This window comes from Macaca nemestrina, chromosome 20 (assembly GCF_043159975.1).
Source record: "Macaca nemestrina isolate mMacNem1 chromosome 20, mMacNem.hap1, whole genome shotgun sequence".
Lineage (NCBI taxonomy): Eukaryota > Metazoa > Chordata > Mammalia > Primates > Cercopithecidae > Macaca > Macaca nemestrina.
Genome location: NC_092144.1, coordinates 18,574,858 through 18,601,209, shown reverse-complemented (window position 1 = coordinate 18,601,209; position 26,352 = coordinate 18,574,858). Strand labels below are relative to the sequence as shown.

General features: G+C 51.8%; 2 protein-coding genes across 3 annotated transcripts in view; one reads left to right on the top strand and one right to left on the bottom strand.

Annotated features, from left to right (window-relative positions):
* Positions 1-18: 18 nt before the first annotated feature.
* Positions 19-6,907, top strand: LOC105468448 (hyaluronan and proteoglycan link protein 4). The gene is made up of 5 exons (XM_011718925.3): positions 19-139; positions 1,113-1,230; positions 1,501-1,863; positions 3,780-4,112; positions 4,426-6,907. The coding sequence occupies exons 1-5, from the start codon at positions 137-139 to the stop codon at positions 4,815-4,817; spliced, it is 1,209 nt and encodes a 402-aa protein (XP_011717227.1). The 5' UTR covers positions 19-136; the 3' UTR covers positions 4,818-6,907.
* A 3,707-nt stretch (positions 6,908-10,614) lies between these two features.
* Positions 10,615-26,352, bottom strand: part of LOC105469066 (neurocan) — a 40,533-nt gene continuing 24,795 nt past the window's right edge. The window contains exons 11-15 of one of the 2 annotated variants that reach the window (XM_011720883.3): positions 24,311-24,469; positions 22,025-22,107; positions 17,405-17,549; positions 13,981-14,163; positions 10,615-13,069 (exon numbers count right to left, since the gene is read on the bottom strand). In XM_011720883.3, coding sequence (XP_011719185.2) covers positions 12,924-13,069; positions 13,981-14,163; positions 17,405-17,549; positions 22,025-22,107; positions 24,311-24,469 — 716 coding nt within the window. In that variant the 3' untranslated portion in view covers positions 10,615-12,923. The remainder of the gene's footprint in view (positions 13,070-13,980; positions 14,164-17,404; positions 17,550-22,024; positions 22,108-24,310; positions 24,470-26,352) is intronic. The other variant, XM_011720047.2, reaches the window with a different exon arrangement.

Sequence of the window (26,352 nt, the reverse complement as noted above, 5' to 3'; positions counted from 1 at the left end):
TGCTCGCCTTCCTCCTCCCCTTGCAGGCAGACGCCGGGATTGCGCCGCCTGCAGGGACCTGCCCAGTCCTAACCGGGTGTGCTGTGAGCGCAGTCCGGGTGCGTAGGGGCCGCTCGGCGAGGGCCGCGCGGGCAAGATGGTAAGTGCGGCTGTGGGCGCGGATGGCGCGTGCCCCGTCTCCCCAGTCTGGGATTCTGTATGTCTCTGTCTCTGAATCTATCTCTCTCCGAGTTTCTTCTGTCTCCTCCTTTTCTCCGTCTCTCACCCTCTTTGATCTCTCTTTTTGGCACTCTCGGTTCTCTCCGTCTCCATCTCTCCCTGCTTCTCTCCATCTCTGTCACCCTCTTTTTCCTCTTCTCTCCGTTTCTCTCTTTACCTGCCCCTATCTCTTCCTCCTCTTCTCTAATTCTCTCGGCCTCTGGCACTCTCCTGTCTCTCCCTCTCCCTCTGCGTCTCTGTCTCTCCCTCTCCCTGTCTCTCCCTCTGCCTCTCTGTCTCTCCCTCTGCCTCTCTGTCTCTCCCTCTGTCTCTCTGTCTCTCCCTCTGCCTCTCTGTCTCTCCCTCTCCATCTCTGTCTCTCCCTCTCCATCTCTGCCTCTCCGTCTTCCCTTACCCTTTTTCTGTGTCGCGCACTCTCTTCTCTGCCTCTCCCTGCCTTTCTCTCTGTCCCTGTTCTCTCCCCGCGTCTCTCCCTGTGTCTCTCCAGCTCTCCCCCCTCCCTGCCCGCCCCGGCCGGGTTTGCTGCAGTCTCCTGGCGCACGGATAACCTTGCTGCCGCCGCTCCTCCAGCTCTTCCCCACCCCCCCATCCCCGGCCCGGGCCAGGGCCAGAAGGGGGCGGGGGCAGCGAGCCTCGGGTTTTGGGGCGGGGGTGATGAGGCGGGATCTGGGGATCTGGGGCCAAGGGAGGGGGGAGTCTAGGGGCGTGGGTTCTTGCAGGAGCGAGGATGTGAGGTCCCAGGAGGAGGAGCGGGAGTTATGCGGGACCCCGGAAAGGGTGGGGGCATGGGCGTGTGCGAGGTCCTCGCTGTGGGGAAGGCAGGCCCGGGAGGGAGCCAGGCCTCCGAAAGGCCAAGGCTGGGGGCTGGACTGAGCCCTGTGCCCGTCCCCCAGGTGTGCGCTCGGGCGGCCCTCGGTCCCGGAGCGCTCTGGGCAGCGGCCTGGGGCGTCCTGCTGCTCACAGCCCCCGCGGGGGCGCAGCGTGGCCGGAAGAAGGTCGTGCACGTGCTGGGTGAGTCCGGGCCGCTAAAAGTGGTCTTCTCCGCGAAAAGCAGAAGAGGCCAAGTGCGGAGAGGTGTAGGGGGTAGGGCGTTCCTGACGTCCACGGTTCCCCCAACCACTCCCCATCTAAGCCCCTCGCCCTCTCCCTGAGCCCCTGGACCCTTCTGATTCCCCGACCCCCGCCGGAGTCTTCCCACCTTCCCCTCCCCAGAGACCCCTTCCCCAGGGCCCCCCTTCTGCCCCTAGGCCCCTTCTCTGAACCCTGCTTGGTTGTCCGCAGAGGGTGAGTCGGGCTCGGTAGTGGTACAGACAGCGCCCGGGCAGGTGGTAAGCCACCGGGGTGGCACCATCGTCTTGCCCTGCCGGTACCACTATGAGGCAGCCGCCCACGGTCACGACGGCGTCCGGCTCAAGTGGACAAAGGTGGTGGACCCGCTGGCCTTCACCGACGTCTTCGTGGCACTAGGCCCCCAGCACCGGGCATTCGGCAGCTACCGTGGGCGGGCTGAGCTGCAGGGCGACGGGCCTGGGGATGCTTCCCTGGTCCTCCGCAATGTCACGCTGCAAGACTACGGGCGCTATGAGTGCGAAGTCACCAATGAGTTGGAAGACGACGCTGGCATGGTCAAGCTGGACCTGGAAGGTGATCAGCCGGTGGGGAGGATAAACCTTGCTTCTGAGGAAGGAGGGGGACAGGGATGGCAAGGGACATAAATCAAATCAAGTTGGCCTGCAGGCATTTAGAGGGTTGGTGGGGTAGAGCCCCCATATCTAATTCTGGGTGATTTTCCTCCCCATGGACATTGGCGATGTCTGGAGATAGGTTAGGTTGCCACATCTGGAGAAGTCAGTTGCTACTGGCCTCTAGTGGGTAGAGGCCAGGGATGCAGTTAAACATCCTACCAGGCGCAGGATAGTCCCCCACAAAGAGTGATCCAGGCTGGGCATGGTGACTCACGACTGTAATCCCAGCACTTTGGGAGGTTGAGGCAGGCGGATCACCTGAGGTCAGGAGTTCAAGACCAGCCTGACCAACATGCTGAAACCCCATCTCTAGTAAAAATACAAAAATTAGCCAGGCATGATGGTGCATGCCTGTAATTCCAGCTACTTGGGAGGCTGAGGCAGGAAAATCTCTTGAACCCTGGAGGCGGAGGTTGCAGTGAGCTGAGATCGTGCCACTGCACTCTAGCCTGGGCGACAGAGCCAGACTCCATCTCAAAAAAAAAAAAAAAAAAAGTGATCCAGTCCAAAATGTCCACAATGAGGACACTGAGAAGTCCTGGGATAGGATTCAGGCACAGTGAGATCCAGGCACTCACACCATGTCAGGAACCATCCTTCTGCTCTGCTTCCCAAGTAGGCTTTCTTCTGACGGGTTTCTCTTTCTGGAACCAGACCACAGTGCCTAGGCTTTAGCGACTGATTTCCTAGGAGCAGCAGCTAGAGTCCCAGAGTTGTCCCTCACTGGCTCAGCTTGAGTCATGTGCCCAACTGTGAGCCAATCACTGTAGCTGGAAGGTGGGATGCTCTGATTGGCTGACCCTGGAGCTGGGAGGTGGGGTTTCTATTTGAAGAATTCCCTCCCATTTGGTTGGCCTTTTTCAGTTCACTTTAGAAGATTCTAGGTGAGATTTCAGGGCCCTTGCTTGCTGACCTCCCTAACAATAGCAAATAACAATAAGAGCAGCAGCTCACCTTTACTGGACATTTTCTATGTGACAGGTGCTTAGCTGAAGAGTTCTCAGGAGTCTCTAATTTAATTTCCTAAAAACCCCAAGGGAGACAGCTATTACCAGCAGACCGACAACAGGCTCAGAGAGGTTACAGCCTTGCCCAGGACAGTGCTAGTTGGTGGCAGAGCCAGGATTCAATCCCCAGTCTGTCAGCTCCAGGTCTTCTCCCTGGCCCCTGTCTGCCTCTTTCCTGGGTGCCCCACTCACCCCCAACTCCCATCCCTCAAACACAGACGCATAAAATACTTGAGCTGAACGGACTGTGAGTCCAATGAGGGACAAGTTCCAAAGTCATCAGAACTGAAGGTAGAAGGGAACCCAGTGGGTCCTGCCTTGGACAATGCTGGGGGAATCAAAGGGGTCTTCACCTAGGGCCAATCTTCCAGGGGATCCTAGTCTAGGAAAGTCAGCACTGAACGCAGGCTCCTTGGGCTCAGGGCTGGACCACAGGGAGGGACCCAGTACTGGGGGAATGTCAGAGGCACACAGGACTGAATGGAAGAGGGTTTGGGAGTTGGGTTTTGAAGGATAAATAGGAGTCCAACAGGTAGAATAAGGTGGAAAGAGCATGAGCAAAGGCCTCCAGCGGTAGAAGGGGATGGACACAATAGTATGTTAAGGGGGAGGGTCAAGTGAATCCCAAGCTTAAAGCGAAGAGAGCCAGTTATGTGGGGTGTGAGCTGGGGAGGGTCATGGTCAGGTCTGAGGCCAGAGTGAGGAGTAGACTGGAAGGTCCCGGTTGAAGAGTCATATAGCACCCCAGACGTCAGGTGCATGAGGGTGGGCTGAGGTGAACCGGCTGATCCCGTGCGCCCCCTGCCAGGCGTGGTCTTTCCCTACCACCCCCGTGGAGGCCGATACAAGCTGACCTTCGCGGAGGCGCAGCGCGCATGCGCCGAGCAGGACGGTATCCTGGCATCTGCAGAACAGCTGCACGCGGCCTGGCGCGACGGCCTGGACTGGTGCAATGCAGGCTGGTTGCGCGACGGCTCTGTGCAATACCCCGTGAACCGACCCCGGGAGCCCTGCGGCGGCCTAGGAGGGACCGGGAGCACAGGGGACGGCGGTGATGCCAACGGGGGCGTGCGCAACTACGGGTATCGCCATAACGCCGAGGAACGCTACGACGCCTTCTGCTTCACGTCCAACCTGCCAGGTGCGTAGGCTTCATCCCCAGACGGGCCTCTGCCACAACACTACCCCAACCCTGGGGCCTTCTTCCCCACCCAGCTCTTAGCGATCAGAAACAGGAGACCCCTCTCCCAAGAGTGCTTAGGTGAAACACACACCGCCTGGCACCAACACTGGTTGGGCCGAGGCTGGGGTCCCAGGCCGCAAAGGAGGAACTGTTCCTGGATCCTGGAGCCGAGGGCCAGAGTCCTGGGCTGCATGCGAGGGGCAGTCCTGAATCCCGAGGCTGGGTCCCAGGAGCCGCACTAATAACCCACCCCCCCACCCCATCCCCGCAGGGCGGGTGTTCTTCCTGAAGCCGCTGCGGCCTGTACCCTTCTCTGGAGCTGCGCGCGCGTGTGCTGCGCGTGGCGCGGCCGTGGCCAAGGTGGGGCAGCTGTTCGCCGCGTGGAAGCTGCAGCTGCTGGACCGCTGCACCGCGGGTTGGCTGGCGGATGGCAGCGCGCGCTACCCCATCGTGAATCCGCGCATGCGCTGCGGAGGCCGCCGGCCTGGTGTGCGCAGCCTCGGCTTCCCGGACGCCACCCGACGGCTCTTCGGTGTCTACTGCTACCGCGCTCCGGGAGCACCGGACCCGGCACCCGGCGGCTGGGGCTGGGGCTGGGCGGGCGGCGGCGGCTGGGCAGGGGGAGCGCGCGATCCTGCTGCCTGGACCCCGCTGCGCGTCTAGGCTGGCAGCAGGCGGACAGCCAGGGCGCTTGACCACTGGTCTAGAACCCTGCGGTCCCCTGGAGGCTGGCCACGCCTCTGAAGCCCTGGACACTGGCCACATTCCCTGTGGTCCCTTACAAACTAACTGTGCCCCTGGGGTCCCTGAAGATTTGGCTAGTCCTGGCAGAACAGTACTTTGGAGTTCCCTGGAGCCTGGCCAGCCCTCACCTCTTCTGGACAGAGGATTCCCCCAACTCCCCAACTTTCTCCATGAGGGCCACGCCCCCTGAGGACCTCAGGAGGCCAGCAGACCCAGCAGGCTCCTGAAGACTGGCCACGCCTCCTGAGACCACTTGGAAACAGACCAACCGCCACCGTGGTCGCCTGGTGGCTGGACCCCCGGGATTGACGAGAGACTGGCCGTACATCTTCTGCATCTCACTGGAGACTGAACACTCGTCCCTTGCGGTGCCGTGGACACTGGGCCTCCTCCTCCTCCTCCTCCTCACCTGGAGAGACTACAGGAACTTCAGGGTCACTCCCCATGGTCACATGGAGGTTGTGGGCCGAGGAGCTTGTTTTCCCTTATGGTGACCTGAGCACTGGAGACTCCCATTCTCCCCCTCTCCCTGAGAGTCCCCTGAAGTTTCTGGGTAACAGGGCCCACCCCTCTAGTTTCACAGGCAAGCACCTCTATCTGCCACCTCAGACTGACACACAGCCTGCTGGCTCACTTACTGGGGGCCACATCCCACCCCTCAGATATTTCTTTGAAGGCAGAGCAAACCCACCCTGTCCTCTGACATCCTTTTCCCAACTGTCACCAAAGAGACCATCTTCCCAGCCCTGGGGACCTGTAAGATCCATGTCACTCATTATGGAGAGCAGCTGCCCTGGGTCCCACTGTCACCAAGGCAACCAGTCCTGCTGCTACCTGTCACCTAGAGTCACACACCCCTTCCCTCATCAGGTGTACCCATGAAGAGGGTGCCTCCCTCCTCCAGCTGTAACCACGGATACCACACATTTCTCATCTCACTGGCCCCCGCCCCAGAGACCTCCAACTCAACTTCTGACTGTCGCTACCCTGACCCACCGCCATGGAGATCACCCTCCCCGAAGCTGTCCCCAGGGTGACACAACATCCAGTTCTCTGGCTCTCACCATGGAAACAAACTGTCCCTGTCCCCAGGCCCACTCCAGTTCCAGGCCACCCTCCAAGCTCCACCCCCAGGCGGCTTGGACCCCACCACTGTTGCCATGGTGATCAAACTCTGGTGTCCAAGGTAACAGAACACCTGTCCCCCTAGGCTTTCCCTTGTGAACAACGGGGCCCTGTTCACCAAGCTGTCACCATAGAGACTGTCAATGTCCTCATGACAACCAAACTTCCAGCTCTCAGGAACTTCTCATTGCAGGTCAGAAGTCCTGAGTGCCTCCTACTGGGGCTACCCTACTGCACTCCTTCAGGGGCCTGATGGCTGCCCCTTCCCCAGACAGGGCTGGACTTCTTGCACGAGACAATCTTGCAACACCCGGGCATGTTTGTCGTCGTCCTACAAATGAGGAAACCGAGGCTATGGCATGCCCTGGCCTTTTTAGATATGCGAGCACTGAGCTCCTCTTTTGTCCTCTGAGACCCCATCTCCATTCTCACTGAGTTGCCCTCTCCTTCCCTGACCTCCACCCACATTTCCCTCCTTAGAGATCCAGGAGGGATGGAACGTTTTTAAACTTCAACACCCACCAGGCTCTAAGTGGTCCAGCCAAAGTCCTCGGCGTTGACAGGCAGCTGGGGGGACACGATCCATGGACAAGGCCATCCCGGCCATGGGAGACCCCAGTCCCGAGGTCTTGCCTGCAGGAGTACTGGGGTCCCCCCTGGAGCCCTCTTTACTGTCACGTCATCTCTAGGAAACCTATCTCTGAGTTTTGGGACCAGGTCGGTTTGGGTTTGAATCCTGCCTCTTCTTGCTCACTGTGTGACCAAGTGACAAAATCCTTCTGAACCTGTGTTCTCCCACTGTACCAGGGCTGTTTGGTCCCCGTGAGTGCCAAGCATACAGGAGGGGCTCAATAAATCCTTGTTTCTTTTGATGAATGAGAAAATGAGGCAGCCAGTGGGTAATTCCTTTATAAATGCACTTTGGTAGATAAGATGTTACAAGCTTGGGGGGCTTGGGTTTTTTTTTCCGTTTTGTTTTTTTGAGATGGAGTCCCGCTCTGTCGCCCAGGCTGGAGTGCAGTGGTGCAATCTTGACTCACTGCAACCTCCACCTCCCGGGTTCAAGTGATTCTCCTGCCTCAGCCTCCCGAGTAGCTGGGATTACAGGTGCCTGCCACCACACCCAGCTAATTTTTGTATTTTTAGTAGAGAGAGTGTTTCACCATGTTGGCCAGGCTGGTCTTGAACTCCTGACCTCAGGTGATCCACCCACCTCAGCCTCCCAAAGTGTTGGGATTACAGGCGCCTGGCCAGGCTTGGTTTTTATTCCCTTGAAAAGTGGTGTCCTTCATTCATCCCCCACCTCCCCAATCTCTCACTCCTCTTTCTTCCTCCATCCTGTGTCCACTCTCTCCCTTGAGCCACCTACCATGGGTCTGCTCCTTGTCAACTCTGTCCTGACTGGGCCATTGACAAGATCCAGGGCATGAAATTCGGGAAACTGGATGGGGAGTTCCTGTATCAGGAAGGGAGAGATGTTGCATACTTTCCCTGACATAAATATGTGGGCTCAGGGTGGGGACTGAGGAAGCACTGGAAGTTTCTAGGATACAAACAAAGCATGAAGAGAAGAAATAGCGTAAGGTCCTGACCGTGCACAGGGGCTCATGCCTATAATCCCAGCACTTTAAGAGACTGAGGTGGGAGGATTGCTTGAGCCCAGGAGGTCGAAGCTGCAGTGAGCCATGATTGCACCACTGCACTCCAGCTTGGGCAACAGAGTGAGACCCTGTCTCAAGAAATAAAAAGCAAATCTCCCCTTCCCCACTCTTTTGATAGTCTGAAGAGGATCGATGGTTTGGATTGAGTGCACCATAATTTTGTAGTCAGGTTCCTAATGGTGGACATTTATATTGTTTTCAACATTTTTCTGTTTGAAGTTCAGTATCCACATCATCACTCACAAGTTCAAGTATAACTGGAGGGTGATATCAGAAGTTGTTTGTTCAAAGGTTCAAAACTCCCCATTTACTTTCTTTTTTTTTTTTGAGACGGAGTCTCGCTGTGTCGCCCAGGCTGGAGTATAGTGGCCGGATCTCAGCTCACTGCAAGCCCCACCTCCCGGGTTTACGCCATTCTCCTGCCTCAGCCTCCCGAGTAGCTGGGACTACAGGCGCCCGCCACCTCGCCCGGCTAGTTTTTTGTATTTTTTAGTAGAGACGGGGTTTCACCGTGTTAGCCAGGATGGTCTCGATCTCCTGACCTCGTGATCCGCCCGTCTCGGCCTCCCAAAGTGCTGGGATTACAGGCTTGAGCCACCGCGCCCGGCCTCTTTTTTTTTTTAAAATAGAGTTTCGCTCTTGTTGCCCAGGCTGGAGTGCAATGGCACAATCTTGGCTCACCTCAACCTCTGCTTCCCAGGTTCAAGTGATTCTCCTTCCTCAGCCTCCGAAGTAGCTGGGATTACAGGCACCTGCCACTACGCCCAACTAATCTTTGTATTTTTAGTAGAGATGGGGTTTTACCATGTTGGTCAGGTTAGTCTCGAACTCCTGACCTCAGGTGATCCACCTGCCTCAGCCTCCTACAGTGCTGGTAACAGGCATGAGCCACTGCACCCAGCCTAAAACTTGCCATTTTCATAGTGATTTCCACGTTTTCTTAGAGATGGGGCAATTTATACTTCACAAGTAATAGATATACTCACCTGGCTGGGCATGGTGGCTCACGGCTGTAATCCCAACACTTTGGGAGGCCGAGACGGGTGGATCACCTGAGGTCAGGAGTTCAAGATTAGCCTGGCCAACATGGTAAAACCCCATCTCTACCAAAAATACAAAAATTAGCCCAGCATGGTGGCAGGCACCTGTAATCCCAACTACTCAGGAGATTGAGGCAGGAGAATCACTTGAACCAAGGAGGCGGAGGTTACAGTGAGCTGAGATCACGCCACTGTACTCCAGCCTGGGCGATAGAGTGAGACTCCTCAAAAAAAAAAAGTACTCACCTGTTCCACACATCCTCATCAGCCTCATGTCTTGTCACTTTTTATTTTTGTCAATCTGATAGGTGAAAAATAGTATCTCACTGTGATTGTTGCTTGCGATTCTATTTGTGAGGTTGAACATCTCCAACCATCACCACCAACTTTGACCTTAGGTGCAGGTGGTCGAGCAAATTGTAAATCATTCATAGTTCAAGCACATTATCATCTTTGATGTATGCAAGGATCTCTCTCTCTCTCTTTTTTTTTTTCTTTTGAGACGGAGATCACTCCATCACCCAGGTTGGAGTGCAATGTCGTGACCTTGGCTCACTGCAACCTCCACCTCCTGGGTTCAAGTGATTCTCCTGCATCAGCCTCCTGAGTAGCTGGGATTACACGTGTGCATCACCACGCATGGCTAATTTTTGTATGTTTAGTAGAGACAGGGTTTCACCATGTTGGCCAGGCTGGTCTTGAACTCCTGGCCCCATGTGATCTGCTCAACTTAGCCTCCCAAATTGCTGGGATTACAGGCGTGAGCCACCAGGCCCAGCCATCTTTTGTTACATTTGTTTATTCTCTTATATTTTTATGCCCTTTCTTGTGAATCTAGATGTTCTTGCAAAATGTGTATTATTTTATTGAGTCTATGTTGTAGTTTTAGAGCTGCTATTTCCTTTTTTGTAAACATTTTCTTTATATCTTTTGCCTGCTTGGCTACTGGATTTGTCTTTTTCCTATTGATTTGTGTGAGCCCTTCCTTTTTTTCTTTTTCTTTTTTCTTTTTTTTTTTTTGAGACAAAGTCTTTCTCTGTTGCCAGGCTAAAGTACAGTGGCACGATCTCAGCTCACTGCAACTTCTGCCTCCTTGGTTCAAGTGATTCTCCTAACTCAGCCTCCTGAGTAGCTGGGGCTACAGGCGCATGCCACCATGGCCAGCTAATTTTTTTTTTTTGTTTGTTTGTTTTTTTTTTTGAGACGGAGTTTTGCTCTGTCACCTAGGCTGGAGTGCAGCGGCGCGATCTTGGCTCACTGCAAGCTCCGCCTCCCGGGCTCACGCCATTCTCCTGCCTCAGCCTCCCGAGTTGCTGGGACCACAGGCGCCCACCACTATGCCCAGCTAATTTTTTGTATTTTTAGCAGAGATGGGGTTTCACCGTGTTAGCCAGGATGGTCTTGATCTCCTGACCTCGTGATCCGCCCACCTCGGCCTCCCAAAGTGCTGGGATTACAGGCATGAGCCACCGCGCCTGGCCTAATTTTTGTATTTTTAATAGAGATGGGGTTTCACCATGTTGGCCAAGATGGTCTCGATCTCTTGACCCTGTGATCCGCCCAGCTTGGCCTCCCAAGGTACTGGGCGCATGAGCCACCGCGCCCGCTCCCTTCTGCAAGAGGACTTTCGCTTTTGCTCTTTCCTCTGAGTGGAATGCCTTTCCTTTCTTTCTCTCCTCATCTAGTTAATGCGACTTCTCCTTTAGATTCTATTCCCCTCCTCTGGGAAGGCTTCTCTGACCACCCACTAAAGACCAAATCTTCTCTGTTCACCACTATCTCCCCAGCACCCAGTACTAGATCACCCTGGATCACAATAGCTGCTCAGTAAATACTTGCTGAATGAATGAATGAATGAATGAATGAAGGCATCAGGTGGTGACAGGCAGGTTGAACTGTTAAAAAATTTATTAAAATGTCCAAGAAGTACATTAATATCCACAGTGTCAGATACCACAGACTCACAGAACACTGCAGCTCACAGCAAAACCAGCAGGACTCAAAGCCGTTCACACGCACACACACTCATGCGTGCCACGCACATGGCACACGCAGACACACACGCACATCCCAAAGGGAAAGATCAAAAGACAAACCACCCACTTTAGAAAAGACCAGAGCCCCCTCCCACCGTGGAGCCGAGGTGGGGGCAGGGCAAATGGCTGAGGGGCGCAAGGGCAGGCAGCATAAACCAAGACCCCCCAAAAAACATTGCATCCCCAGACCCCTGCATCCCCGGCCCCCCACAAACAAAGGAAAATTTTTGTGTGACATGGATGACCAAAGATGTGTTATTATTATTATTTTAAACTAAGAAGAGTTATCAAAGTAAGAAGACAAACCTGTATCCCTGGGTTTTCTGAATAATAACCATAATAAGATAGATGTCTATAGGGAGGAAGATTGAAGACAAAGATCAGGGTTCAGTTTACACTTCTTAACCATCTCCTAAATGTGTATGAGGGTGCAATTATGTTTCAGTCTCCTCTCCAGAGTCCAGAGCAGGATTTGGGTCAGAGCCAAGATAGGAGTTGGCTCTGACTCCTGGATTTGGAGTAAGGATCTGGTGATGAAGATCAAGTATAAGGAGAGCCACAGTTCCTTACTCCAAATCCTTACTCCTGTCGTGGTTGTGACTTCAAGCCAGTACCTTTCCTTTATATCTGAGCCTCAGTTTCACTGTGTGTAAAATGGGAAAGTAACAGTTTCTAAGTCAATGGGCTATTGAGAAAATTCAAGGAGATTGTATGTAAATCCTTAGCATGGTGTCTACTTCTTAGTTGTCAATGGTCATTATTACTTCCCAGAAGGGATTCAGGCTCAATTAACACATTTCTTTCTTTACTGAACCCCTAGGAGGTCCATGCATTTTCTTATTTTTCTTTCCTGAAGAGGGCCATTTTCCACAGTGTTTTTAACCCTAATCCACAGATTTTACCCAGACTGCTGAAAGTGGGTAACAGACATGGAGGAAAAGCTGTGGATCTTTCCTGCCAGAGATGAGGGAACTGGCTCCTGGCCTCTGGTGTGGAGAGACCTTCCACAGGTTGCACATTTGGGGGAGGAAGACAAGGTGAGTTCTTTTCCACTTAAAAAATTAAAATCTACAAGAGAAAAATGTGTATGTGTGTGTGTGTGTGTGTGTATGTTTCAGTTTTAACACTGAGCATCTCTCTACAATATGACCGCAGGTAGGTGTCACTACTTCAAGTTTTAAGTGTTTCTAGACCACCAGGCAATGGCCAGGGAAAAGGGTGGGGTGGGGCAGGGGTGGGACCCAGGGCAGGGGCACTACCAATGTCTGCTTGAGGACTGGGTACGGGCACTGGGCTAGAAAACTTGGCAGCACCTCCTTGGTCCAGGAAGGAGGTTCTTTGTCTCCCTGAGAGATGGAGGGGGAAGAAATCTGGGCTCATCTAGCCCTAAATATCCTCTCGTCTATTTGTGTGAAAGAGATTAATCACACATGCAGAACCACCAAATCTCAGCACTGGACTAGACCTGGAAGGGTTAGCAATACACTCTCCCTCCATCACCTACATATTGCTTTGATTATTCTCACTCCTAACTCTGATGGCATGGAGGGAGGTTGTCCTAAAAACATCCCTAAAATGCAGTACATCGGATTTCCACACTGTATGTGTTTATCCACCAAGACCAAAGACGGAACTTGGGCTGAAGCCCAGGGTAAAGGGAGAGCTGTTGTCAGGTTCAAAAAAAGTGTGCTTCTGTGTAGCCTTCTGTTCCCAAAGCTAATGACCCTACGTCCAGGCTTCTTCCTGGATTTAGGAATTCAGCCTACATTGACTAAGTCTGAATTTCTGGTGTGAAAAGCAATTCCTTCATGTGAATGCAAACATACACTCATGCACCCTCATCAAGGCCTGCTTCAATCAGCCTGGCAAACAAGAGACCAGACCAATGAGCTTTGCTACTTGTGCTTCCCTCAGCTGGGAGACGCTCCCAGAGTTCAGCCAGACGAGAATGGACTTTTCAGACACCTGGCTCCACCTGCCAAGAGGATCTTGCGTATGTAAAAAAAGGGAAGAGGAGCTTTGTACAAAGGATTATGTGTGGGGGGATGTGGTTTGGGGTTCGGGGACTTCTGGACTCTCTTGTTTCTCTGGGTTCTGTCTCCCCAGGGGAAGGCTCCAGAGGAGGCGTGGGAAAGGTGTTGTGCTTTCTTTTTTTCTGGTTCTTCAGCAGAAATTTCCTTCATCCTTCTCCCAGTCCTCCATTGGGTGTTTCTTGTGTTTTCTGCGCTCCTTGTGGGATTTGTGGTGGTGATGCTGGTGGTGGTGTTGGTGGTGGTGGTGGTGTCGCCGCATCCGATGTGAACGTCTGGCTGCAGGGAAGTGAGGGAGGACAGGGAAGGGACAAAAGGTGGTGAGAAGCAGGTGGCCTGATGCAGTGGGTCTCCTCAGGAGAGAAAGTAGAGGAAAGCGGCCAGACATGAGGGCTCATCCCTGTCATCCCAGCACTTTGGGAGGCCAAAATGGGAGGATCTCTTGAAGCCAGGAGTTTGAGACCAGCCTGGGCAACATAGCAAGACCCTGTCTCTACAAAAATCAAAAAATTAGCCAGGCATGGTGGCACATGCCTGTAGTCCCAGCTATTTGGGAGGCTGAGTTGGGAGGATCCCTTGAGCCTGGGAGGATGAGGCTACAGTGAGCTGTGGTTGAGCCTCGCACTCCAGCCTGGGCAACAGAGTGAGACTCTGTTCCAAAAACAAAACAAAACAAAACAAAACAAAAAAAAACCAGGCCGGGTGTGATGGCTCACGCCTGTAATCCCAGAACTTTGGGAGGCTGAGGTGGGCAGATCACCTGAAGTTAGGAGTTCAAGACCAGCCTGGCCAACATAGCGAAACCCTGTCTCTACTAAAAATACAAAAATTAGATGGGCATGGCAGTGAACACCTGTGATCCCAGCTACTCAGGAGGCTGAAACACAAGGATCGCTTGAACCCGGGAGGTTTCAGTGAGCTGAGATTGTGCCACTGCACTCCAGCCTGGGCAACAGAGCAAGACTCCATCTCAAACACACACACACACACACACACACACACACACACACACACACACACATATACAAATGAAGGAAACATCAGACAGGCTGGTAAGTTCTTACTTATCTGCAAGGCTGTATTATCAGGCAGACATTAAGCCAGATCAATGCGTGGAGTAATAGGATGTCTTAATTGGAAACTAGAAATACCAAAAACCTATGTTGAAGTCTCTGGGAGAAGCTACTTACGTTTGGTGCAGACAATTTGGGGCCTGTCCCACTTGCCATTGCTCCGGCATCGAATGGTGGCCACATGGTGCTGGGCAAATCCTTCATTGCACTGGTACCTTACAGTGGCATGGACATTGTACTTGGCCTTGCGGGTACCGATGAGTGAGGCATTCTCCACTGCTGGAGGGGGACCACAGAGCACTGGGACAGAGGAATCTCCGGTGAGAGAAGTGCTCACATCTGGGCTAAACTAGTTGTTGTTGTATGAGACAGAGTTTTGCTCTGTCACCTAGGCTGGAGTGCAGTGACGCACTCTTGCCTCACTGCAACCTCCGCCTCTCTGGTTCAAGCGATTCTCCTGCCTCAGCCTTCCAAGTAGCTGGGATTATGGGCACCAGCCTGTAATCCACACCTGGCTAATTTTTGTATATATTTTTTCTTGTTTTCAGACAGGGTCTCACTCTCTCTCCCAGACTGGAGTGCAGTGGCATGATCTTGGCTCACTGCAACCCCTGCCTCCCATACTCAAGTGATTCTCCTGCCTCAGCCTCCCAAGGAGCTGGGATTACAGACATGCACCACCATGCCTGGTTAATTTTTGTATTTTTAGTAGAGACCTGGTTTCGTCATGTTGGCCAGGCTGGTCTTGAACTCCTGACCTCAGATGATCTGCCTGGCTTGGCCTCCCAAAGTGCTGGGATAACAGGTGTGAGCCACTGTGCCTGGTTCTTGTTGTTTTTAAAAGAGGGTCTTCCTCTGTCGCCCAGGCTGGAGTGCAGTGGCACAATCACAGCTCACTGCAGCCTCAACCTCCCAGGCTCAAGGGATCCTCCCAACTCAGCCTCTCAAGTAGTTGAGACTACAGGTGCGCACCACCAAGCCTAGTTAATTTTTTGATTTTTTGTAACGATGGGGTACCACTATGTTGCCCGGGCTGATTTTGAACCCATGGGCTCAAGCGATCCTCCCTCCTCGGCCTCCCAAAGTGCTGGGATGACAGGCATGAGCCACCATGCCTGGTGGCCGTAAACTTGTTTTGAGTTTTATTGGAAATGATACCTGCCTCAGCACGTCAACAGGTCTTTGCCCAGTTCTGATCTCATAGGGCTGGAAGTGATTGTGTCTGTCTGTCTCTTCTACCCAAATCAGCAGCTCCTTAGGGACAGCAACCTCCTGGCACACCTCACTATCTACTTCTTAGGTAGTGCACAATGGGAGTGAAGAAGACAGAAGGCAAGAATAATTATCTAAGCAAATAAAAGGCTGGGTGCGGCAGCTCACACCTGTAATGCCAGCACTTTGGGAGGCTGAGGCGGAAGGATTGCTTCAGTCCGGGAGTTTGAGACCAGCCTGGGCAACACAGCAAAACTCCTGTCTCTACAAAAAAATTTAAAAATAAGTTCTGGGTGTGGTGGCTCATGCCTGTAATCCCAGCACTTTGGGAGGCTGAGGTGGGCAGATCACAAGGTCAGGAGATCGAGACCATCCTGGCTAATACGGTGAAACCCCAAAATACAAAAAATTAGCCAGGTGTGGTGGTGGGCGCCTGTAGTCCCAACTGCTGGGAGGCTAAGGCAGGAGAATAGCGTGAACTTGGGAGGCAGAGCTTGCAGTGAGCCAAGATCGCACCACTGCACTCCAGCCTGGGCGACAGAGCAAGACTCCATCTCATAAATAAATAAATAAATAAACAAGCCAGGCATGGTGGTGTGCACCCACAGTCCCAGCTACTGGTAAGACTGAGGTAGGAGGGTTACTTGAGCCCTGGAGTTCAAGTGATCTGCAGTGAGCCGTGATAATGCCACTGTACTCCAGCCTGGGCAACATCGCAAGACCCTGTTACAAAACTAAATACATGAATAAATGGGGAGGGGGGAGGATGTGAAAACTGACAAAGAAATGGAAGCAAACACGAACAAAAGTATAAGAGAAAGGTGGACATACAAATGTATACAAATGATTTCTTTCATATATAAAGATCTCTTAAAAATCAGCAAGATCAAGTCAGTTCATAGGGAAAGACATACATGCCAATAGCCTGTCAACATATAAACAGTTGGTTAGGCCAGGCATGGTGGCTCACACCTGTAACCCCAGAACTTTGGGAGGCTGAGGTGGGCAGACTACTTAAGGTCAGAAGTTTGAGACCAGCCTGGTCAACATGGTGAAAGCCCATCTCCACTAAAAATAAAAAAAAAAAAAATTAACCAGGTATGGTGTGTGCCCATAATCCCAGCTACTCGGGAGGCTGAGGCAGGAGAATCGCTTGAACCTGGGAGGCAGAGGTTGCAGTGAGCTGAGACTGTAACACTGCACTCCAGCTTGGATGACAGAGTGACTCCATCTCAAACAAACAAAAAACAATTGGTTATTCTCATCCTTAAAGGCATGCAAACTAAGATAACAATGAGATACTATCTTCCTCACTTAGATGAACAAAGAACAAAAGTTTGAGAATGTGCAGAGTTGGCAAGGGTGGGAGGAAACAAGCACTCTCACACGCTGATGGAAAGTGAGAACTGGCTGGGCTGACATTTACCAACTTAAAAAGATGAAAGCCGGGTATGGTGGCTCACACTTGTAATCCCTGCCCTTTGGGAGGCCGAGGTGGGTGGATCACCTGAGGTCAGGAGTTCGAGACCACCCTGCCCAACATGGCAAAACCCCCGTCTCTACTAATAATATAAAAATCAGCTGGGCGTGATGGCATACGCCTGTAATACCAGCTTCTCAGGAGGCTGAGGCAGGAGAATCACTTGAACCTGGGAGGTGGAGGTTAAAGTGAGCTGAGATCACGCCACCGCACTCTAGCCTGGGCAACAAGAGTAACACTGTCTCCAAAAACGTAAATAAATAAATAAAAATAAAATAAGAATAAATTAAAAAATATATATATAATGCCACCCACCTCGGCCTCCCAAAGTGTTGGGATTATAGATGTTAGCCACCCCGCATGGCCTATTTCCAGAACTTTTTCATCACGACACACCAAAATTCTGTATCCATTGGGCACTAGTGACTCCCTCTTCTCCCGACCCCTGTCCCCTAGCAAACACTAATCTACTTCCTCTATCTAAATTTGCCTACTCTGAATGCTTCATGAAAAAAAAAAACGAATCAAGCCTGGGCACAATGGCTTATGCATATGATCTCAGCACTTTGAGAGGCTGAGGCAGGCAGATTACTTGAGCCCAGGAGTTTAAGACCAGCCTGGGCAACATGGCAAAACCCCATCTCTACAAAAAAATACAAAAATTATCTGGGCAGTTTGATGCATGCCTATAGTCCCAGCTACACGGGAGGCTGAGGCAGGAGGATCGCTTGAGCCCAGGAGGTGGAGGCTGTGATGAGCCATGATTATGCCACTGCATTCCAGCCTGGGCAACAGAGAACCAGTGAGCAAAAGTGACAGAGAGGAAAAGGAGCAGGGGGCACCGCATACCTGTGCCCTTCTTGCAGACATAGGGTAGGTTGTAGTTGCAGGGGACATCGTTCCAGCGCCCGCTTTCATGCGCCACCATCACCACACAGTCCTCGCCACCCGCAAAGAAATTGTCCGGCTGGTTCTCTCGCCAGTTCTCGAATTGCTGCAGGAATAGGGGGCGGGGAGTTGTTCAGGGGACCTCTGTTGCAGCCCAGGTTCTGGCACTTCCTGCTGTGGGACTCCCCTGGCCAGAACCCTCAAACTCACAGGGATTCAGTGTTCCCATCTCTACAATGGCCACTGTCCTGCCCATCCTGAGGGGGGCCACCACTGTCATCCAAGCCACCATTCCTGTGGCTTGGAAGCTGCATCATCCCCCTCCCTGGTCCTCCTGCCTCCCTGGGTGCCTGGCCGCACCCAGTTCATTTTCAACATGAATCAGTGTTAGATAAATGGTGGGACAAGGCCGGGCCTGGTGGCTCATGCCTGTAATCCTAGCACTTTGGGAGGCCACGGTGGGCAGATCACCGGAGGTCGGGAGTTCGAGACCTGCCTGGTCAATATGGTGAAACACCGTCGCCACTAAAAAAAAAAAAAAAAATTAGCCAGGTGTGGTGGTGTGCTTCTGTAATCCCAGCAGGACAATTTCTTGAACCTGAGAGGCAGAGGTTGCAGTGAGCCAAGATTGCACTATGGCACTCCAGCCTGGGCGACAAGACCGAGACTCCGTCACACACACAAAAAAAGATAAATGGTGGGACAAATGGTGATCTCAGCCTGAAGTCCAGGAGGACTTCCCTAAGGAGGCAATGTGAGAGTTAAAGAATCAAAGATGGTAAGGATTCAAGGCCGGGCACGGTGGCTCACATCTGTAATCCCAGCATGTTGAGAGGCCAAGGGGGGCAGATCACTTGAGGTCAGGAGTTCAGGACCACCTTGGACAACAAGGTGAAACCCTGTATCTAATAAAAATACAAAAATTAGTCGGGCACGATGGTGCGCACCTGTAGTCCCAAGCTACTCAGGAGGCTGAAGCAGGAGAATCGCTTGAGCCTGGGAGGCAGAGTGAGCTGGGTTGCACCACTGAACTCCAGCCTGGGTGACAGAGTGAGACTCTGTCTCAAAAAAAAAAAAAAAAAAAGTAGTAAGGGTTCAGACAGGGAACAGCATTCCTAGCAAAGGGAACCACCAGTGTGAAGGCTCAGAGGCAGGACTGAACTTGAACTTGTTCTGCTTGAGGAACAGACAAAGCCTAGTGAGGCTGGAGCTGTGTGATGGGGCTGGGGTATGCTCAGAGAGTGGAGAGGGACCAGATCTTGCATTAGAGGAAAGGAGGTGAATTTTTAGAAACGGTGGCAAAATATATATAGCACAAAATTCCTAATTTTAACCATTTTTGTTTTGTTTTGTTTTGAGACAGAGCCCAGGTGGGAGTGCAGTGGCGCGATCTTGCTCACTGCTACCTCCACCTCCCGGGTCCTGGTTCAAGCAATTCTCCTGCCCCAGCCTCCTGAGTAGCTGGGATTACAGGCATGCGCCTGTAATTTTTGTATTTTTAGTAGAGACGGGGTTTCCCCATGTTGGCCAGGCTGGTCTTGAACTCCTGACCTCGCGATCCACCCACCTCGGCCTCCCAAACTGCCGAAATTACAGGCTTGAGCTACCACACCCAGCCAATTTTAACCATTTTTACGTGTGCAGTTTATTTTTATTTTTATTTTTTTGAGACAGAGTCTGTATTACTCAGGATGGAGTACAGTGGTGCGACCTTGGCTCACTGCAATTTCTGCCTCCCAGGTTCAAGAGGCGGTGTGCAGTTTAATACATTAATTACATTCACAATGTTGCATAACCATCACCATTATTTCCAGAACTTTTTTTTTGAGATGGAGTCTCTTTCTGTCGCTCAGGCTGGAGTGCAGTGGTGTGATCTTGGCTCACCGCAACCTCCAGTTTCCGGGTTCAAGCGATTCTCCTGCCCCAGCCTCTGAGTAGCTGGGATTACACATGCGCTCCACCACGCCCAGCTAATTTTTGTATTTTTAGTAGACACAGGGTTTCACCTGACCAATAGGTCAGGCTGGTCTTGAACTCCCGACCTCGTGATCCACCTACCTCGGCCTCCCAAAGTGTTGGGATTACAGGCGTGAGCCACCCTGCGTGGCCTATTTCCAGAACTTTTTCCTCATGACACACCAAAATTCTGTCTCCATTGAGCACTAGTGACTTCCCCTTCTCCCGACCCCTGTCCCCTGGCAAACACTAATCTACTTCCTGTCTCTAAATTTGCCTACTCTGAATGCTTCATGAAAAAAAAAAAATCATACAACAGCTGGCCTTTTATGCTTGGCTCATTCCATGTTTTGTTTATTATTTTATTTTATTTTATTTTGGAGCCCGAGTCTCACTCTGTCTCAATTTTTGAATTTTTTGTAGAGATGGAGTTTCGCCATGTAGCTCAGGCTGGCCTCGAACTCCCAACTTTAGGTGATCCACTTGCCTTGGCCTCCCAAAGTGCTGGGATTACAGGCATGAGCCACCCACCGCACCCGGCCTGTTTTGTTTTGTTTTGTTTTGTTTTGTTTTGTTTTGTTTGAGACAGCGTCTTGCTCTGTCACCCAGGCTGGAGTACAGTGGTGCAATCATAGGTCACTGGAGCCTCGAACTCCTGGGCTGCAGCGATCCTCCTACTTTGGCTTCCCCAAAGTGCTAGGATTACAGGTGTGAGCCACCACACCCAGCCTCTTTTTCTTTCTTAGTATAAAATTTTTTTGTTTTGTTTTGTTTTTTAGAGATGGAGTCCTGCTCTGTTGCCTAGGCTGGAGTGCAGTGATGTGATCTCGTCTCACTGCAACTTCTGCCTCCCGGGTTCAAGTGATTCTCCTGCCTCAGACTCCCAAGTAGCTGGGATTACGGGTGCGCGCCACCATGCCCAGCTAATTTTTGTATTTTTAGTAGAGATGGGGTTTCACCACATTGGTCAGGCTGTTCTGGAACTCCTGACCTCAAGTGATCCGCCTGCCTCAGTCTTCCAAAGTGCTGGGATTACAGGCGTGAGCCACTGTGCCCGGCCTGTTTGTATAAATTTAAAGGGTACAAGTGCAATTTTATTACATGCATATGCATATAATAAAATATATATTGTCTACTAGCAAAGTCTTAGCTTTTAGTGTATCCGTGACCCGAATAATGTACATTTTTGTACCGGTTTGAACCTCTGTTTTCAATTCTTCTGAGTATGTATCTAGGAGTAGAATTGCTGGGTCATATGGTAACTCTATGTTTAACTTTTTATTTTTATTTTTATATTTTTAGAGACGGGGGGTCTCACTGTGTTGCCCAGGCTGGATTCCAATTCCTAGGCTTAAGTGATCATCCCGCCTCAGCTTCCCGAGTAGCTGAGACTACAGGCGCGTACCACTGTACCCAGCTTCTATGTTTAACTGTATGAGGAACAGCCAGATTTTTACATAGCGGGAGAAGGGGAATTTTTATCTTGAGAACAATGGAGAGTCTGGAAGGGCTTGAAGCAGGGAGGATGCTGACCTAATATGTTTTTAGAGACAGGGTCTCGCTCTGTCACCCAGGCTGGAGTGCAGGTCACTGCAGCCTTGAACTCCTGGACTCAAGTGATCCTCCTCAGTCTCCCAAAGTGCTTGGGATTACAAGCATGAGCCACCAGCCTGGCCTAGAAATTTTATATATTTTTATATATATATATATATTTTTTTTTCTTTTTTTTTTTGAGACGGAGTCTTGCTCTGTCGCCCAGGCTGGAGTGCAGTGGCGTGATCTCAGCTCACTGCAAGCTCCGCCTCCCGGGTTCATGCCATTCTCCTGCCTCAGCCTCCCGAGCAGCTGGGACTACAGGCGCCTGCCACCACGCCTGGCTATTTTGTTGTATTTTTTAGTAGAGATGGGGTTTCACCATGTTAACCAGGATAGTCTCAATCTCCTGACCTCGTGATTCGCCTGCCTTGGCCTCCCAAAGTGCTGGGAGTACAGGCATGAGCCATCACGCCCGGCCTATATATATATATATATTTGTTTTGTTTTGTTTTGTTTTGAGACAGAATCTCGTTCTATCATCACCTAGGCTGAAGTGCAGTGGCGTTATTTTGGCTCACTGCAACCTCCACCCCACAAGTTCAAGCGATTCTCGCACCTCAGCCTCCCGAGTAGCTGGGATTAGAGGCATACGCCGCCACGCCCGCCTAATTTTTATATTTTTAGTAGAGACGGGATTTCACCATGTTGGCCAGGCTGGTCTCAAGTGATTTGCCCACCTTGGCCTCCCAAAGTGCTGGGATTACAGGCGTGAGCCTCCATGCCCAGCCTAGAAATGAGAATATTTGAGAGACTATGGCTGGGGGCCAGGCAGAGTGAGTAGGGGAGGCGTCAGACCCTAGTCTCAGGTTTGTAACCTCTGCAGCTAGGTGGGCACGGTCTGTTTACCTGGGCTGGGGAAGTCAGGGGAGAAGGCCTTTACTTGAAGCTCCTTTGCCAACTCCAGCATCTTAGAGCCACTAGAGACCTTTGACACCCAATTGAGATAACTTTGCACAAAAGGGTAAACTGAGGCCAGATGGCAGGCCTGATGCAGCTCAGCAGCCTAGGCCTGCAGCCCCCGCCACTCACCAGCCCGGTGTTGTCCGTCCACTGGAAATCCCTCTCCACGATCCTGTCGTTCAGGCCGATCCACGTGTTTTCGTGCCCAAAGCCTGCAGGGTCAGGGGTTGTGGGTCTGGGTGTTCACCCATGCCTCTTCCAGCCCAGGGCGGAGGCGCAGGTGAGATGGGGTAGGGTGTGGGAGGAAAGAATTCCTCACCTTCCCCAGCCTGGAGGTGGGCTGGGTGGGGGGAAAGATCTAGAAGGTGGAAATCAAAGGGGAAGAGGCGGGTACAGGGATGGAGGAGGATCCAGAGCCCCTTCCTCAGCCTCTCTATGGGCGGGGGGCCGGGTGAGGTATGTATGGGAGGGGAAGACCCAGTCCCTTCCTCAGCCTGGAGGTGGGCTGGAGGTTGAGGTGGAGAGCGAAGGAGATAGAAGTGAAGTTTACAGAGGTTAAGGAGGACACAGGTGCCCTCCCCCAGCCTCTGTAAGAGCTGGAGAAGGGAAGTGGGGGGAGGGAGAAGGAGAGAGAAGAGGGGGAGGAGGGAGAGGAGAAAGGAGGAGGAGTGAAAGGGAGGAGGGGCAGGAGTAGGAAGAAGGATGGGGAGGAGGGAGGAGGAATGGAAGGGAGGAGGAGGAGCAGGAGGGAGGAGGGGGAGGAATGAAAGGAGGAGGGGGAAGAGAAAGGAGAAAGATCAGTGGAAGAGGGAGGGGAGGAGTGAGAGGAAGGATGGGGAAGAGAAAGGAGGAGGAATATGAGTGGAAAGAGGAGGCAGAGGAATGGGAGGGAGGAGGGAGAGAAGAGGGAGGAAGAAAGGAAGAAGAAAGGAGGAGAAAGATGAATGGAAGGAGGAGGGGAAGAGTTGGAGGGAGGAGGGAGAGGAGTGGGAGGGAGAATGGGGAGGAGAAAGGAGGAGGAGTGGAAGGGAAGAGGAAGAGCAAGAGGGAAGGGGGAGGAAAGGGAAGGAGGAGGAGTAGAAGGGAGGAGGCCTGGGGAGGAGCATAAGGGAGGAGGAGACGAATGGGAGGAGGAGGAGGCAGGATGAGGAAGAGAAAGAAGGAAGAAGATGAGTGGAAGGAGGAGGGGAGGGAAGGGGGAGGAGAGGAGAGAGGAGGAGGAGGAATGGGAGGAGGAGAGGGAGAAGGGTAGGGAGGATGAAGAGGCGAAAGGAGGTGGAAGATGAGTGGAAGGAGGAGGAGGGGGAGGGAGAAGGGGAGGACTAAGAGGGAGGAGGAGAAAGGATGGGAGGAGGAGGGAGGAAGAGGAGTGGAAGGAGGAGGGGAAGAAGTGGTAGGGAAGATGGGGAGGTAGGAGGGAGAGCAAGGAGGAGGAGGGTCGGGGGGCAGGCATGAACCCCTCTCCCAGCTTCAGTGTAGGCTGCAGGTGCGTCCTCACTCCACCCTCCGAAAGCAAGGACTCTGGCTACCCTCTTTTAGAGGGGTGAGGCATGGGAAGAACCGGAATTAGGCCCAGGCTATGCCAGGGTTTGTGGCCAGGAGAAGCAGGAATAAACCCAGGCACTGTCACATCTTTGCAGAAATGAGAAGTAGGGGACAGGAGACACCAGTGGGCGCTGGATGGGCAGACAGATGAGAAGGCGCGAGCCAGTCACTCAGGAGGGAGTGGCCCGGTGGGATACGTCAAGGAAAAAGAAACAAGCGAACCAGGGAAGGAAGAAACGAAGGAGTCAACAAGGGATGGGATGGCGGCAAACAGAATAAACAGAATAAATGGATGGATGAGCAAAAGGCAGAGGGATAATGAATAAATCAATAAGTCCCAGATTACATGAATGCAACACTTGTCTCTCTCCTAGGTCTTTGCAAGGCTCATTCCTTATTTCATCCAACACATCCCAGGTACTTCCCCCATCACCCTCCATCTCTTGGCCCTGTTTTGTTATCAGCACACATAGGATCCGTTGAATTACAGTATAGACTTATTCACTTAGATATTTACTTGTTTGTCTATATCCTCCCCAAGAAACGGTCACTCCCTGAGGACAGAGCAAAGTCAGCATTGATCACTGCTATGCTGTGTCAGTGTTCCTGGAATGGTGCCTGGCACACAGCAGGTGCTCAGTAAATATTTGGTGAATGAATGAATGAATGAATGAATGAAGTGAATGTATGAATTAACAAGTGAATTGACAGATTTCATGCATTAAGAAGCAGTCAGGGCTTGCATTAATCAACACAGCTTTGGAAAGGTGACGTCTTGAAAACCAGGGAAGGGATGCCCTGGCAAAAGGACTACAAGTGCCACCCCTGCCCACCCTCCAGGCAGGTGGCCCCCTCCCCCAGAGCCCCTACTATTAATGAAGCTGTGCTCCTCTGGTGAGTGGACGCTGGTCAGGTGGCCGGAGCGGCGGCGGCAGTCCCTCTCGGCATCTTCCCATGCCCTCCGGTGGGCAAAATAGCGGTAACAGTGGCCCTGGAACTTGTGCCAGCCGCGGTCACAGCCCTCGGTGTCTGGGAGATGGGATAGGAGCGTGAGGGGGGGCTGGCCTTGGCCCAAGGCCTACCAGCGTGAGCACAGCCAGCCCACCAGAGAGAGGGCCCAATCCAAGGTCACTGTGGGGCGAGATCACCCCTCTCCCCATGCCTGGCCCCTCCTCCTGAGGCTCTGCTCTCCTGACCCTTTCACCTCCCATATTGACTTCTTTTTTTTTGGACAGGGTCTCACTCTGTTGCCCAGGCTGGAGTGCAATGGCACAATCTCGGCTCACTGCTACCTCCGCCTACCACACTCAAGCAATCCTCCCACCTCAGCCTCCGGAGTAGCTGGGATTACAGGCATGTACCATCGTGCTCAGCTAATTTTTGTACTTTTAATAGAGATGGGGTTTCACCATGTTGGTCAGGTTGATCTCAAACTCCTGGCCTCAAGTGATCTGCCCACCTCAGCCTCCCAAAATGTTGGGATTACAGCCGTGAGCTACCACACTGGGCAAATCTTAACGTCTTTTCTTTGTTTCTGGAAGAGATTTAAGTGGGAGATCAGTCTCTGACACCCCCTCTCATTCCAGTGCTGAAATCTCCTTCTCTGATGTCAGGGCATCCTTTGTATGGACATGGGAGCTCAGACATTTCTCCACAGAAGACATACAAATGACCAACAAGCACATGAAAAGATGCTCATTGTCAATGTCAAAACCACCATGAGATACTTCACACCCACTAGGATGGAGATATATATATATATATTTTTTTGAGATGGAGTCTCACTCTGTCGCCCAGGCTGGAGTGCGATGTCTCGATCTTGGCTCACTGCAGCCTCCACCTCCCAGGTTCAAGCAATTCTCCTGCCTCAGCCTCCTGAGTAGCTGGGATTACAGGCGCGTGTCACCACGCCTGGCTAATTTTTGTAATTTTAGTAGAGACAGGGTTTCTCCATGCTGGCCAGGATGGTCTTGATCTCCTGACCTCATGATCCGCCCGCCTTGGCCTCCCAAAGTGCTGGGATTACATATAATTTTTTTTAAAGGAAAAGTAGGCTGAGGATGGTGGCTCAGGCCTGTAATCCCAGCATTTTGGGAGATCGAGGCTGGTGGATCACTTGAGGCCAGGAGTTCAAGACCAGCTTAGCCCCATCTCTACGAAAAATTAAAAAAAAAAAAAATTGAGTCAGGTGTGGTGGTGGGTGCCTATAGTCCCAGATACTGGGGAGGTTGAGGCATGAGAATCACTTGAACCGGGAGGTGGAGGTTGTAGTGAGCTGAGATCACACCACTGCACTCCAGCCTGGGTGACAGAGTGAGACTCTCTCAAAAAATAAAAAGAAAAAGAAATTAAAAAAATAAAAATTAGCCAGGCATGGTGGCACGAACCTGTAGTTCCAGCTACTGGGTAGGCTGAAGCAAGAGGACTGCTTGAGCCTGGGAGTTCAAGATGACAGTGAGCTATGACTCTACCACTGTACTTTCCAGCCTGAACACAGCATGAGAAACTGTTTCAAAAAAAAAAAAAAAAGACCAAGCACAGTGGCTCATATTTGTAATCCCAACACTTTGGGAGGCTGAGGCAGAAAGATCACATGAACCCAGTAGTTTGAGAGCAGCCTGGGCAACATGGCAAAACCCCATCTTTAAAAAAATAAAAAATAAATAAATAAAAATTAAACCTAGAGTTACCATATGACCCAGCAATTCCACTCATCCATCAAACCATGAATAGATAAACAAAATGTGATATAGCCATACAACGGAATACTACTCAGCCATGAAAAGGAATGAAACACTGATTCATATTACAACACAGATGAACCTTGAAAACATGCCAGGTGAAAGAAGCCAGACACAAAAGACACATATTTTGAGATTCCACTCATATGAAATGTCTAGAACAGGCAAATC

Bases quoted from the DNA above. Each gene is read 5' to 3' on its own strand.
- LOC105468448 (XM_011718925.3), top strand. The intron at 1,864-3,779 runs GTGATCAGCCGG...GCCCCCTGCCAG, and splicing joins GGTCAAGCTGGACCTGGAAG to GCGTGGTCTTTCCCTACCAC. The intron at 4,113-4,425 runs GTGCGTAGGCTT...CCATCCCCGCAG, and splicing joins CTTCACGTCCAACCTGCCAG to GGCGGGTGTTCTTCCTGAAG.